At 35.2% G+C, this 15,800-nt stretch overlaps 1 protein-coding gene across 2 annotated transcripts in view; it reads left to right on the top strand.

Annotated features, from left to right (window-relative positions):
• The first annotated feature begins 4,793 nt into the window (after window positions 1-4,793).
• LOC136026938 (inhibitor of growth protein 3-like) overlaps window positions 4,794-15,800 on the top strand; it is a 55,809-nt gene continuing 44,802 nt past the window's right edge. Inside the window, exon 1 of one of the 2 annotated variants that reach the window (XM_065703786.1) lies at window positions 4,794-4,899. In XM_065703786.1, coding sequence (XP_065559858.1) covers window positions 4,872-4,899 — 28 coding nt within the window. In that variant the 5' untranslated portion in view covers window positions 4,794-4,871. Of the gene's footprint in view, window positions 4,900-4,975; window positions 5,108-15,800 lie in introns of those variants that run through there. The other variant, XM_065703796.1, reaches the window with a different exon arrangement.

Genomic DNA, 15,800 nt, shown 5'->3' with positions numbered 1-15,800 from the left:
GTTTATTATCAGGTGAACAAAGGTCACTGAAATAGAGAGAAAAGAAATTCGCTATATTTGACCGTTGTAAATTTTCATAAATTAAACATAATCTCGATTCACCTGTATTTCTGTTCAAAGCATGGTTCTTAAGTAAGTTTTTTTTTTTAATGTCAATGATTAACCAAAAAAATTGATTTAAATCTCGGTCCCAAGAAACCATAAAAAAAAACATTTTCAAACATGATAAAATAGTCCTGGAAACTAAAAACGTGATCCGAAAGAGTTGACGGAAAACGCTTATGTTCAAATTTATTTTTTGGGGTTGACAAAATAGATTGTTGAAGTTATAGTAATCTAATTTTAAAATCTGGTTAGTACGTCCTACATAGGATCTTCTGCAAGTACATAGGGTCTGGTAGATACCACTTAGATGCTTCACTGAAGTTCAATTCAGGAACCCCTGCTTGATTCAAAGCCCAGTTATTGAATAAGAAAATATTTTAATTTCAATGGTTTCCTTAAAATACGTTTAAAGCACCGGTCCGTAAAAATTTGAGAAGTATTTTTGAACAAAATAAAACGGTCCGAGAAATCGAAAACGTGGTCCGAAAGAGTTGACGTGAGACTTTCAGGTTTATATTTTTTCTCTAGGGTTGATGAAAGATCCTGATTGTGTCTTGTGACCACGAACCTTTGGATATTAAAGTCCCCCTAACTATACAGTCTGATTAAGGTGGCTGAACTTCTTCCGGTGGGCGGAGCCACCCCTCCCCCCCTGCACACAGATTGTTACGATTCGATATAATAGTAGAAAAAAACGAGGAGTCCCGACTTAAAGCTTTTTTTTGCCTTAGTCGACTTTCATGGTGGGTTTTACTCAGTAGACAGAGAAGCTCTTTGACAGATTCTAGAATCGACCGGCATCCCTGACAAATTTTAGAGACTTTTCATAGCTCTACACCATGTTACAGGGAGCTGTGGCTAAGTCATTGGCTGGCACAGCTCGTTCTTCCAAATCACGAAAGGAGTATGTTTTGGATGTGTGGTGGCCTTCAATGCCAATAGAAGTGAATGGGAAACTTCCTTTTCATGATGTTCTTCTATTCATAATGAATACAGTCTAGACTTTAAACAATTTATCACAAATACATCATAGGCGAATAAAGATAATAGGCTAATAAACAAGATAGGGTAATAATAATAATCAAATATGTCACGACGCTAATAAAGCTGAGTAAATCTATAATCTTCTAAAACCCAATTTTCCGTTCCAAAAAAACCAGTTTCACAAATCTGCTTAGAAACAGAAGTAAACGGATCGAAAGTCACTTTTAAAGTGAATTTTATCATTGGGTAGCTTATAGTTTGGCTGCCAAAGCAAAGTTACCTTCCTGTTGGATTCCAACTTCATTAGCCATGTGACTGCATAGCCATACTACTGAAATGCCTTCGAAAATATGATGGCAAGATTAGATATGATTAAATAAATAATCTACATTGATATATTTTAGATCTGAGAGTGGAGAACGTAAGAAAATACCTAACCCCTAATTTTTCATTGGCATTAAAAACCTTCGTTGAAAATTCAGTTAAGTTTAGTAAGAAGCAAAGAGTTAGAACAAGAAGCTAAGATTTAAAAATATTTAATGAAACAAAAATGGAAATGAGATTTTCACATTTAACTAGAAAAATTACGAATTGTTAAAAACCCAGCATAAAAAATAATTTTTATATCCAATAAAACACTTACATAAAGAATATACTGAAAAATTGGATTTTTTTTTTTTAGTTTTCATTAGAATGTTTTATTTCATACTTTAAAACTATGAACATCTTAAAAACAATTTCGCAAGCTTCTGCATCGACTGACCTTTTCGGAGCCAACGAGTCTATTATTAAATTGTTTCAGCGGCTAGTTATCATCGAAAGCTGCCAGGGATTTGTAGTTTGACTGAAAAGACAGTGAAATTTCATTTCCGTCTTGTTGGCGAGTTTGTCAATAACAGCGGGTAAAACTGGCTAGAACTCCCAAAGTGACTAAATTACTCAAATGATAGTTCTTTTGAACTGATTTTACCGTTTTACGGACGAATAAGCTAGAGTGGTTTTTGAGTACAATCTTTCCCCGAACTTTAAAAACAAAATTCTGTTCGGTTAGACGAAAAAAAAATCTCACTTTCTGATCTGAATAAAACTGAATAGCTCTATCTCTGGCACAAATCAGGAGAATTTACATGATTTTTCCGACATTCTCGGAAAAGAAGACCTCAGATTTTAATTTTCTGTCATTTATTCGGTTCTCTTGACCATGCACTACAAATTTTTGTAGACCACCCTATTAATTCTAAATAATGTGCCCAAAGAAATCGAAAAAGCATACAATGGACGAGATGGTATTTCTTTGAGGTATCATACGACCTGAATATTTTCTATTGAATAAAGTTGTACGAAAAATGGTTTTTGTCACTAAGTAACTTATTCGGCGTTTTGTTGAAAGCTATAAAACAAAAACTAATCTCAATTCACCAAATTTATTTGAGGCCTGTTACCTTGACACTTTTTGTGAGAATATTTTGAGCCGAATATAAAATATCTTTTCTATTGCAACTTATACAAGATTTTAGTTAGAATCAAATTGTAGGTCAAACCACATCTTTTTAGATGCTTAAAACATGTAAGCTCTTTTTTTATATCGATAGAAAAAATTGGAAAAAAGAGTATAAATAAAGAAAATATATTCCAGTTGATTTTAAATGAGTGTTTATGCGGTGATTGGTTTTTGTGTTTTAATACTTTTTACATAAACTTTCTAGAAGAAAATTTGTCGAACAGAATTGACAGAAAAAACTAACTTTTCCACTTGGGAAATGTGTCTTTTGTGTAAACTTGTAAATCTGGATAAGATGTTTTGGTTAGTTTATATGCTGTTTTTATTTGTTGTTTCATGGGAAAATTCAAGAACAATCACAAGTGAAAGGGCAAGGAAAATAGTTTCGATCGAATAAAAAATTTCCCTTGCTTTTTTGTGGTCGATTTGACATTATCCTAGCTTTCTCAATACAAGAAATGAATATATGTCTTTGAGACACTATACATTTATAATTTGTTTTGATGAAGTTTCAGAGCTGAGTAGCATATATTTTTTGTCCTTAGTCTCATGTGAATTTAGGCAAAACAATGTATTGCATTCAAATTTTTCAAGGAAGCTGCTCAAATGTTTTGTTGAAAGATTTAGAAGTAAGATATAATAATAATAATAATACCATTAAGGTACTATTAAGAATAAATAATAATATCGTTAAGGAACAAGAATAATACCTGAATAAAAAATGAGTTATCAAAAAGTTTGTTGTAACAAACTATAAGTAAGGTGTGACGTGGCTCAATAGTATCCGAAATTCTAAGGAACAGAGTCTTGATAACAACAGATTCATCAAAAAATTCGAATTTTGGATGCTTATTCAAAATATGTAAAATTTATCAAATTTAATGGTGCCCGTCAAAAGTTACGAGCCCGAGAAAATTAGCCCAATTTTTCCCCCAGGGGGGAGAAAAACCTCCAAAATATTACTTTATTTTAATGAAAATCATTCCGTTGGATTCGGCATACCAGAAAACCTTACTGCAGAGGTGCCCATGGAGGAATTTTTCTTGGGGGAAGGGAATTTTCCATGGAGGGGAGCCTGATTTCCCAGTATTATTTAAAAAATAATAAGAAATTAAAAAAAAACAGGTTTTTCAACTGAAAATAAGAAGCAACATTAAAACTTCAAACGAACAAAAAGTATTATGTATATGAGGGGTGTTGTCCCCTCGTCAATTCCTCGATCTTTAGTTTGAAGTCTTTTTAGTACTTTTAAAAAAGCTATTTATCCTAATTAAGCAAACTTTGTGATTCAGGAGTCATTCTTAAAGAATCAGAGGCGCCATTTGGGGGGGGGGGTCAGGGGTGGGAAAATGCCCATCCCAGATTTTCCAGGGGAGCCCAAGCTTCCACCACAAAGGCCCTTTTCCGGCCATAATTATCCAATATGTTCAACATAATCCATTCTGTTCAAATGATTTGAACTAACTACACGTCTATTAGCCAAAAGAGCGTAATTACCTGACGACCCTTGGGGTAATTACGCTATTTGCTATTAATCATTGTAAACTTTGAAAGTAGGTTAGATTCATAATAAAAGTCTCAATTTCTGTCAAATACCCCATGCCCATCCCAAGATTTGGCCCAAATGGCGCCTCTGTAAAGAATTGGGACAAAACTTGAACTTTTGTGTAAAAGGTGAGGTATTGAAAAGGGGGGATCCCCCCTTGTTTACGCAATAACTTCTATTTGTTTTAAGCTATAATTTTGCTCCTTACTTTCAGTTGAAAAAACTTGTTTCTTTAATTTATTTCTCAAATAGAGCTGTCAGCTTGTGGAATTCCCGCATTAAAACAGAGACTTCTTGCAGCTTGGATGCGTTCAAGACATCATTATACAGGGAATTGGTCAAGAAACCGTTTTGTACCTTTTGGGGGCGCTACAGATAATAAACTATTATCACTAGAGCTGGCGAACAAAAGATTCGTCCTATCACTAGCAAAATCCTTTAACTAGCACCCTATCACTAGCACTTTAATTCTCACTAGCAAGTGAGACTTAATTTAATGTAGCTTTCTATTGAATTAAGAAAATTTTCTGGTACCCTTTTATAAGTAAATGATTTTAGGAACGGGTTCTCTTGTCTCTACTTGAATTACCCTAGTCGACTATTTAACGAAATTCACCCTCTTTCGAGACAAGTCAGATTTTCTTGTCTTATATGACAGTGCAGCATCCTTAACCAGATAGGAAATTTAATGAGAAGAAATTAAATTGAAAGTTCAATCAGCTTACATTAAAAGATATGCTCTATTTAGAGGACTATTTAGAACGTAATCAAAATTTATCGTTTTTGAGCTATTTGTGAATATTATGTTTGTGTTCTTGTAGATAAATTTTGTTTATAATCTTTTTCTGTTCCAAGGCTACATGCAATGCTGCCATCTAACAAGCACTATTAGCTCTGTGACTTATTTAAACTATTCTGGCCTATTGGTTCATTTTGCTGTAAAAGCAGATTTCAACTTAGAGATGATTGCTGTAAGACATAAATATGTTTTTATTCTTTAGTGGACAATTGCTGCTATTACATGTTATTGCCTGCCTTACCCTATATTTAAAATCTGCCTGGTCTCTTCCATGGGTGCTCTTAAGCTGAATTTTAGGGGGGGGGGGTTATCTGGTCTAATTGGCACTTCACAATGGTGTATAATAGAAATGTTAAAACAGAAATATAAGGCAGTATTAATCAGATAGAATGGGGGGGGTTGGTACCCCCTGCCCCCTCCCTTATGGGCACCCATGGTTTTGTCATATATTAAGTGTGTAGGCTACCAATAGTTAGCCCAAAAGTGTAGCTAATGTTTACATTAGGCATGGGTTGTGGCCCAATTCCTTATTAAAGCAGCATTAAGTTAGAAATGGAGATTTAGGCCAATATACCTATACAGATGTGAACACAAACAAGTAAGATATTGGATTATAAAAAGATTGTGCTTTTTTACTAACCATATAGGGCTAAACCAAAAGAAGATGTTATGAAGACATCTTTAAGGAAAATGGGAACTTCCTGGGAGGGTGTAAAGAGGCAGGCTTTGCATAGATTAGGAATGAGGTGGAGTGTGCATAGCTGTGATGGCCTCAAGCAGCTTCTTGCTGTGGTGGGTTGTTTGCAGTAATTAGTAGTATATATTAGGAACAACACTGACATCTGTCTAAGTTAAATTCTGGGTAAATGTTTATATTAACAGATTATTCAGATAACTATGAAACAAACTTAGCCTACCTCTAGAATCAGAATTTCAGCTGAATCCAAACATTTATTTATGTTGCAAGTTCAATTTTAACTTAACCTATCATTTCTAACCTTGGTACTTGTGTATTATTCAGAACACACTCATTAGCTTTATCAAAAATTTGGGCTATATATTTGCACATTAGGGGGGTGGGGTGCATCAACTTAGCCTAACCACCTCTATACATAAAATATTTAGGTACTTGTGAATTATTCAGAACACACTCAATAAGTAAAGTTAGGGTATTTTATGAAGTTAGGTATCTTTTGTACAATGCAAAAATCTGGTTTGGTAGCCAAGAAGACAGAACTCAATTTAGTTTGTTACACATAGTGATAGAAGATAGTGTCTGAACATGGATTTTTAAATGAAGATTTGGGATTTGCCAAAAACTGAAAAAGAGGCAATTATATTTTTCCAGGATAAGTGGTTGTTGCCCACAACAAAATAGTAGATCTATAGACACAACATGACTTTATACTCTCACAAGAAGGTACATTTTTGGAAGTGGGACAATAGGCCATGTTTGAAAAAAGTCAATTTGTGTGTTTTAAAAAGTCAATTTCCTCTTTTTAATGCCATTCTTAATGGCATTTCTGTGTTCTGGATACATAATTCTAAATTGTAATTCTACAATTTTCCTAATAAAGTATTATATTTTCATCATATTCTGTTTTTTTCATTAATCAAAATATCAAAAGTTTGGGCTACATGTTTGCACATTAAGGGGGGGTGGGTGGTTGATATGCATTATATCATATACTTAACCTAACCTAGCCACCTCTCTATATAAAATATTTAATTGATATGTACCTGCATCCAGTGCTGTCACTTACTTGAAGTACTTTTACTTGAAGTACTACTTAAGTAAAATTTTTCATTACTTGTACTTGTACTTAAGTAAAAACTCTAGGGTGTACTTATTACTTGATACTTAAGTAAGATTACAAAATACTTATTACTTAAGATACTTTTAATGTACTTGTTTTTCAAATACTTTACCTTTAACACGAAAATTTTGTGTGTGTGTGCTTTGGCAATGTACAAGAAAACATCACCTTTAGATTTAGAGCAAACTCAGATATAGCTTTTGTTTGTCTGTGCTTTGGCAATGTACAAGAAAACATCACCCTTTAGATTTAGAGTAAACACAGATATAGCTCCATGCCCTATTTTTAGATATGAAATAATGTATTTTTTTTTTATGAAAAAAAAAATATAGTATGATTAACACTTGGTTTAATTTTTTTTTAAAAGTTATATAACAAAAAAATAGAAATTATTTCACAGTTCACTGGTCGACAGTGAGCTAAAATCCATTGTTTTGTGCTAAATGTTGCATACTGTAGTCAATTTGGGCTTATACTGAAGCTATGAATCTTTGCCCATCTAAATGTTGTCTGCAATAAACAAGTCTAGGCAATTCTAACTGGATATAATGCAGTGATATTTTGTCAAATTCCTTCCAGCAAATTCAGGTATTCAGACGAATCTGACTTCAGATTTGTCACTCCATTCATAAGCTATAGGCCCTACTAAATTAAAGGAAAACTCAACTTTCTTAAGACTTGAAACCCTCTCCCCCTTGCCCTATTTGAGATAAGCTTTGTGGTACCAGAACTTGATATGAGCCCTGATCTTAGGCATCTTTGGTCTAGTTTTCATTCAGATCCATTACTCCTTTTGCAAGTTATACTAAATTAAACAGAAAACTTAAATTTTTCAGGAATTAAAACCCACTCCCCCTTGTTAAATTTGAGCTAGGGTCTTTATCTCAAAACTTGATATGTGTCATGGTCTTAGGCCTCTTTGGTTCAATTTTCATTCAGATCCATCACTCCAGTTGCAAGTTACTCTAAATTAAACGAAAAACCGTTTTTAGCAGGTAAAGCCCTCTCCCCCCTGTTTTATTTGAGCTAGGATCTTCATCTTTCAACTTGATATGTCTTATGATCCTTGGCATCAAATTCTGGCCATCAAAATTTTCATCCAAATCCAACCAGAGTTTCTCCTGCTATACATGATTACACAGACAGACAGACGGATTTTGCAACATCTTAGGTAGCCATGTTGGCTAATTGGATCCTAAAAAAGGAAAACAATGGCATATCATCATCCAGGTATCATCACCTATTTGGATAGTGGAAAATATCCATCAAGATAGGTTTTTGAGATCTGTCTGTCTGTGCATTCAAGTATAGCAAGAGAACCACCAGTCAGATTTGTATTGAAATTGAACTATTTGGATTTAAAATTGAGCTTAATTAGGGTGATGGGGCTTTAAGTGTTAAAAAAAATTCAAGTTTTTTATTTAATTCACTGTAACTTGCATATGGAGATGAATTTCAAGGAAAATTGAATAAAGATGCCTAAGAGTATGGTATACATTGAGTTCTGGGATGGAGACCCAAGCTTAATTAAAAGTTGAGTTTTTTATTTAATTCAGTGTAGCTTGAAAGAGATTGATGGATCTCAGTGAAGCTTTTGGTTTAATTTAGTATAACTTGCAAATGGAGCAACAGATCCAAATGAAAGCTAGACCAAAGATAACTAGGATCAGGGCTCATATCGAGCTCCAATATCACAAGCCCTATCTAAAATAGGGCAAGGGGGAGGGGGTTTCAAGTTTTAAGAAAGTCGAGTTTTCCTTCAGTTTAGTAGGGCCTATAACTACTTCCACCCATGGCTTGCCCAAAGCCTGGAAATAACCCTTTTCCAAAATAAGTCATACTGAAGCCAACCTTCAACCATATATTCCATTCCCAGAGAAAAATTACTTTGTATGGCACCTGGTATTTACCAAGTGACATACAGTGATCACAAATTCTGTAGGTCTGTTGGTCTGTCAATCCTGGTCTTGCTAGTTTAGGCACTTCCAGATAAGCTGGGACGGTGAAATTTGGCAGGCGTATCAGGGACCAGACCAGATTAAATTTGAAATAGTTGTTTCCCTGATTTGACCATCTGGGGGGGGGAGTGGGAGGACGGTTAATTAGGAAAAATATAGATCGGATCTTAATTATATTTGATATTTAGGAAGATATCATGTCTCAGAGCTTTTATGTTAAATTCCGACCAGATCAGGTGACATTGGAGGGGAAACCTAAAATCTTGGAAAATGCTTAAAGTGAAGGGATCGGGATGAAACTTAGTGGGGAAAATAAGCACAAGTCCTAGATACATGATTGACATAAACAGAACGAATTCACTCTCTTTTGGGAAGTTGGGGGGAGGGTTAATTCTGAAAAATTAGAAAAAATGACATATTTTTAACTTAAGAGCGTATGACCATTCATGAGGTATTTTGAATTTCATATTAAGAAGGAACTCATATCTCAGATCTCTTATTTTAAACCCCGACCAGTTCTGGTGACATTGGGTAAGAGTTGGAGGGGGAAACCGGAAATCTTGGAAAATGTTTAGAGTGGAGAGATCGGGATGAAACTTGGTGGGTAGAATAAGCAAATGTCATAGATACATGATTGACGAAACGGGACTGGATCCACTCTCTTTGGGGTAGTTAGGGGGTCCAGTGCATTGGGGAGTTTGGTACTTAAGGACGTGCTTGGACAATGAAAAATTGGTAGGCGTGTCAGGGACCTGCACAAATTGACTTGATAATGTTGATTTCCCCAATTCAACCATCTGGGAGGGGGCTGAAGAGAGAGGAAAAATTAGAAAAATGAGGTATTTTTAATTTGTGAAAGGGTGATTGGATCTTAATGAATTTTGATATTTAAAAGGACCTTGTGTCTCAGAGCTCTTATTTTAAATGCCGACCAATATTAAGCCTCTGATTTTTCTTTTAAATTAATCTATTGATTCTTATAATTTTGCTAGAGCTCATGCCATATGAGCTCTTAGCTCTTGTTTTATTCCTTTTTTCTCTGAAGATTTTCAACTTAGTCTCATGGTTTTTACCACTTCATGGTATGAAAACTGCTGCTAGAAATAGATAGGTTGCAACTTCTGCCATATTGTCTTCTAGTGTATTTAAATGTGTGCTTGCATTGTGCCTGCATCCCCTTAAAAGTTCTATTTCTTATGGTAATATTGGTTTGTCTTCTGTTGCATATGCAGACGACGTTCTTCTTGTTCCCCAGACTTGCTGTGGATTGCTTTCCAATTTTACTATATTAACCAATAAGCTATCTAAGATTGGACTGTCAATTAATTTGTCTAAATGCAAGTTTATTTGTTTTAATAGCCCTTGGACAGTTGCTCCATTTGTTGCTGGGACTGCAGTTCTGCCATGTTCTTCTTTAGTTAGTTGGCTTGGTCTGTGTTTTGGTCCAACACTTTCCACTACCTTTTCATCCCTTGTGAATCAAGCCATGAAAAACCTACACGTCGCTTACAGAAAAATATCCCCAAATGAAAGCCATTACAACTGCAATGGTTTGTGCATGACTGATAACACTTATTGCGCCCCTGTGCTTTTGTTTTTATCAGGCATGGCTCATCTGTTTTGTAAGAAAAATCCCCATACTGTACATGCAGCTTATTTCAGATATTGCAAAATCCTCCTCCAGCTTCCTAGTTGGCACCAAAATAGAAAAATAATTGCTCAATTTGGTTTAATAGATATGCCTTCTTGGATTTGGTCTTCCAGTGATGATTTATGGAAAAAGACTATCTACTTTATTCACGTTTACAACCCTCTGCAGCCTTTTTCCATATTGATACTGGTTAGTTAGTCCATGTTGTCTTTTGTTAGTCTGAATTTTTTTTCTTGCTGTTCATTGTTTTAGTTTATTTATAATACTCTGTACTTTGTGTTTTTTATACTTTTATGGATAAAAAGTGCATTCATTGATTCATTCATTCATTCTGCAGTTTGACCAGCTGTATGGAATGCGTCTGGATCAGCAGACTTGCTGCAGGCTTATGATTTTATAATATATGTTTGTAGGGAGTTTTACTGACCATCTGAATTGACTACACACCATGCAGCTTGCTTGAGTGAAAACCAGCCAAAAGATATAGATGCCATACATTTTCATAGCATGTCTGAAATTTAACTTGAAAACTTGAGGCAGTTTCCTTGTAAAGGTGCCGAGGGCGAGACATGCCATCAATTGATTTTTCATTATTGAGCTTTAATTTTTCTTGTTAAAAAAGTCTGCAACTGACTCACTTGGCTCCTTACTTTTAAATTTGAGTTTTTTTTTGTTGCTAAGGTTTTTATTTATTGAATCAGAGAATGAACTACTTTATTACCTTTTATCTGTTTTAAAGCCAATCCAAAGTTTATTTTTCTATTTTCAATATTTTTTCCACCATTCCGACATGTTTCAGAATAACCCTGTATTTTTTCAAACATGCCAGATTTGACTGAAAACTAATCGCCAGAAGTTCAACTCTATGTGCACTGTATTAATCCTGTCATGTGATTTGTCTGATGCAATCAGAAGTTTTTTGACTGCACTTAATTGTTTTGATAGTCTTTTTCTTTCAAGCCGTTGTGTTGAAAATTGGTTCAGATTATTTTTTGGACTTTGTTGGGTGTCTACGAGCCAAACAAGGGAAAAAAATATTTTCAATATTTTTTTTTATCATTCCCACATGTTTCAGAATAACCGTGTATTTTTTCAAATGTGTCAGATTTGACTGAACACTAATCACCAGAAGTTCAACTCTACATGCACTGTGTTAATCCTGTCATGTGATCTGTCTAATCCAATCAAGAGTTTTTTGACTGTACTTAATTGTTTTGAAAGTCTTTTCCTTTCAAGCTGTTGTGTTGAAAATTGGTTCAGATTATTTTTTGGACTTCGTTGGGTATGTACCAGCCAAACAATGGAAAACAATACTTTCAATATTTTTTCCATCATTCCCACATGTTTCAGAATAACCCTGTATTTTTTTAAACGTGCCAGATTTGATTGAATGCTAATTGCCAGAAGTTCAACTCTACGTACACTGTGTTAATCCTGTCATGTGATATGTCTAATCCAATCAAGAGTTTTTGACTACACTTAATTGTTTTGAAAGTCTTTTCCTTTCAAGCTGTTGTGTTGAAAATTGGTTCAGATTATTTTTTGGACTTTGTTGGGTATGTACCAGCCAAGCAATGGAAAACAATACTTTCAATATTTTTTCCGTCATTCCCACATGTTTCAGAATAACCCTGTATTTTTTTAAATGTGCCAGATTTAATTGAATGCTAATCGCCAGAAGTTCAACTCTACGTACACTGTGTTAATCCTGTCATCTGATATGTCTAATCCAATCAAGAGTTTTTGACTACACTTAATTATTTTGATAGTCTTTTCCTTTCAAGCCGTTGTGTTGAAAATTGGTTAAGATTATTTTCTTGGACTTCATTGGGTGTGTACCAGCCGAATAAGGGAAACGTTAAAAACAATAAAACAGAAATTCTGGTTCTTGATTAAGGTTTCCAAGAGAGGAATGACAGGGGACATTTTATAGGCAAGGGAAGGGGATAAGAAACCATATACATAGAATAAATACTTGAAGTAGTACTTGAAGTATTACTTAAGTACAATTTTGGCAAGTACTTGATATTTGATACTTGAGTAAGAATTTGGAAAGTACTTATTACTTGATATTTAAGTAAAAAAATAATGAGTACTTAATACTTGATACTTAAGTAAAAATTTGGAGTACTTGTTGCAGCACTGCCTGCATCATAGTTTGTTTCACAAAAAGAACCTAACTTCACTTATTGAGTGTGTTCTGAATGATACATAAGTACCAATATATAATTAAAATGCACCTGCATCATGGTTTGTTTCATGAAAGGACCTAACTTCACTTATTGATTATGTTCTGAATAATAGACAAGTACGAATATTTAATTAAAATGTACCTGCATTGTAGTTTGTTTCACAAAAGAACCTATAGCCTATTGTACAAGGCATGTTTTCTTAATTAAGGCCTATTTTATTGTAGACACTAGTAGTTTGCACACATACTGCAAAGAGTGCATGCTTTGTTTACCAGCATGTCTTGAGAACAACTGTGCTCAGTTTTGGCTGTGTAGCTAACCTTTAAGGTTCTGTTTTGTGCTTCCAAATGTTCAAGGATATTGATTTGCTCGCCAGTTGTGAGGTTTGCTCAGTGATACAGTTTTTGTCAGCAAAGGACTTCTCTGCTGCAGAAATCCATCAACAGATTTGCAAAGTATGCTATGATACTCATATGAGTGAAAGCAGAAGTGCATAAGTGAGTACAAGAATTCAATCATGTTCAATTCATGATGAGGTCCACTCTGATTGCCTTTCTTTGATTGCAGACAAATTGTTTGCATCAGTGGAAGCCAGGATTTGTGAGAACAGACATTTCACAATGTCTTGTCTGTCAAATGAATTTCCTGAGGTTTTGAGGTCAGTACTTTACAATATTGTTTCTGAAAACCTACAGTTTCAGACACTGTGATTCTGTTGAGTCCCAGAACTCCTTACAGAGGACCACAAAAACCATAGATTTGAGCATGCAATGAAGTTCTTGACTTGTTATCACAAAGAAGATGATAAATTTTTCAGTCAGGTCATGAACTGGAGATAAAACATGTGTTTAGAATATCATGCCCAAATCAAAGTAACACAGCATGGAATAGAGACACACATACTTCCATGTAAAGGTCAAGGCTAAACAAACTCTGCCCCAGCACAAAATCATGGCATTGGTGTTTTGGGATAAGTATGGTGGTTTGCTGGTCAACTTCATGCAGTGTAAAACCACTATCAATGCAGAAGTATACTACCAAAATGTCAAAAAACTATGCAGAGCAATTCAAAACAAGAGATGTGGTATGCTGACAAAAGGGAATTGTGCATCTTCATGACAGTGTAAGACCTCACACTGGAGGTCAGACCTGCAACCCATTGTACAGTTTTGGCTGGGAAGTTTTAGACCATCTGCCCTACAGTCCTGATTTTGCACCAAGTGATTACCGTCTGTTTCTCAACCTCAAACAACACCCCAGTGGCAACTGTTAGAGTGATGACAATGACATGAAAACAGCAGTGAACTCTTGGTTATTGGAGCAAGTTTTTGTTAAGAGGCTATTTTAACACTGGTTGAGAGGTATGATAAGTGTTTGAACATACTTAGTAATTATGTCAAAAAATAGAGTAAAGGATGTACTTTCTTAAAATAAATTTACTTTTTGAAATAATATTTTGTTGTGTACTTATGCTCAAACAGACCTTATTTGAAAACATCCCTTGTATATTTCTTATGTATTTATTGTATCTTGATTTTGTCACAATTGATTCAACTTATGAATAAACCAGTTTTAACAAGATTTATGCTATTGTAGGTATAGAAGCTGTATCTAAAACAAGATAAGAAGGTATCATCTTTGAAAGCTTGTAAAGGGCTTAAAATTAAATTTGCAGCAGAAAAAATATCATATAAAGAGGAGGGATGGGGGTGGTGGTAAAGTTCATTTCCAACAAAAATGAATTTAAAATGAAATATTTTATTTCAGTATGTAATTCAGATTCTAGAGGCATGCCTGTTTCTTAGATCTATCATTAGTGATATAATAAGAAAATGTCCCATTAGGATAATGCAACTTTCAGGAGTAGACAGTGCCAGATTTATTCTCTGGCAAAGGTGTTTTGAAGGTCCTATCTCTACTCCTTTTCTGTTTTTAAGCCTTAGGATATGGCTTAGGCCTAGAAGACAGGATGCACACTAGCTTAATTTAGTCATCTTAAATTAGAATTAAATTATAAAAAACAAGTTTTTTAAATGAAAGGAAGGAGCAACATTAAAAACTTAAAACGAACAGAAATTACTCCATATATGAAAGGGGCTTTTCCTTCTCAACGCCCTGCTCTTTACGCTAAAGTTTGACTCTTTCTCTTAACCCTTTCAGACCTGAACCAAGAAGGAGTTGCGTAAAAATTCTGAAAATAGCAGAGAGTGATCCTGGAGGTTCAACTAGAACAGGTTTATTTTTTTTAAATTTTTATTTCATTCCATATCCAAAATGTGAATGGTTACCATATGGTCACGTCAGGTATATACAGATACTATTTTAGGTGAAAATTTGTGAAACAGTTACGATCTGAGTTCAAACACAGTCGAACTTTGCACTTCGAACACATGATTCGACTGGTTCCACCCCTAACGCACTTCTCATAGCGACACCTTCCCTTTTCAGTCGTATCCGGAAAATGCGAGGTCTGGTCAAACCTCACTGATTCCGAAGGCATCCCGTCTCGCGAGGTAGTCGTATTGCGCTTGGTCACTGATAAGAATGGTCTTCCAACTCGAGGACTTTGAGATACGCCAGTAAGAACCAACACACGAGCAATGTCCATTTTGAAGTACAGCAGAGACATGTGCTGAACATTGATCTGCTTACACTGTCGGTGGTGTATCAGCCAGGCGTTGTTCACAGCCATGTCAAAGAAGTAGTACACAATCCTCATATACCATTTCTTAGAGCGAATGTCAGTCCTGTAAAGCTCCAGGAACATGTCAGCAAGATCTACGCCCCCCATTGATTTGTTGTAGTCACGGACGATTCGGGGGCGATCAACTTCGACGTATTTCCGTGTTGTGCCATCCCATCCCTGACACTTATCAATTGGGGTGACTGCACAGTATGAAGAAGCCAAATGGACTGGTTTGTTATCATACCATTTTACTACCGATACTTCTGAATGTCTTTCAAAATGGAAGTCCACTGACCCTCGTCCTTTCTTCTTCATGTTGGCGTCGGTATCTAGAACAGCGCCCCTCATTCTGTTGCTGCGTATCGTGCCACATGATTCGATGCCATATTCAACCCGGAGCTTGTGAATGAGATCGATGCCAGTATAGAAGTTATCAAAGAACAACTTGAAGTTCATGAACCTTGGCAGATTTTCTACAAGCCGAAGGACAACGTCAGTACCTTGGCCAAGTTCAGAAATTTCAACAGCTCCTTTTCCTGTATATATCTCTATGTCATACAC

This window comes from Artemia franciscana, chromosome 1 (assembly GCF_032884065.1).
Source record: "Artemia franciscana chromosome 1, ASM3288406v1, whole genome shotgun sequence".
In the NCBI taxonomy this organism is placed as follows: Eukaryota; Metazoa; Arthropoda; class Branchiopoda; order Anostraca; family Artemiidae; genus Artemia; species Artemia franciscana.
This window is presented reverse-complemented; position numbering and strand designations above follow the sequence as displayed.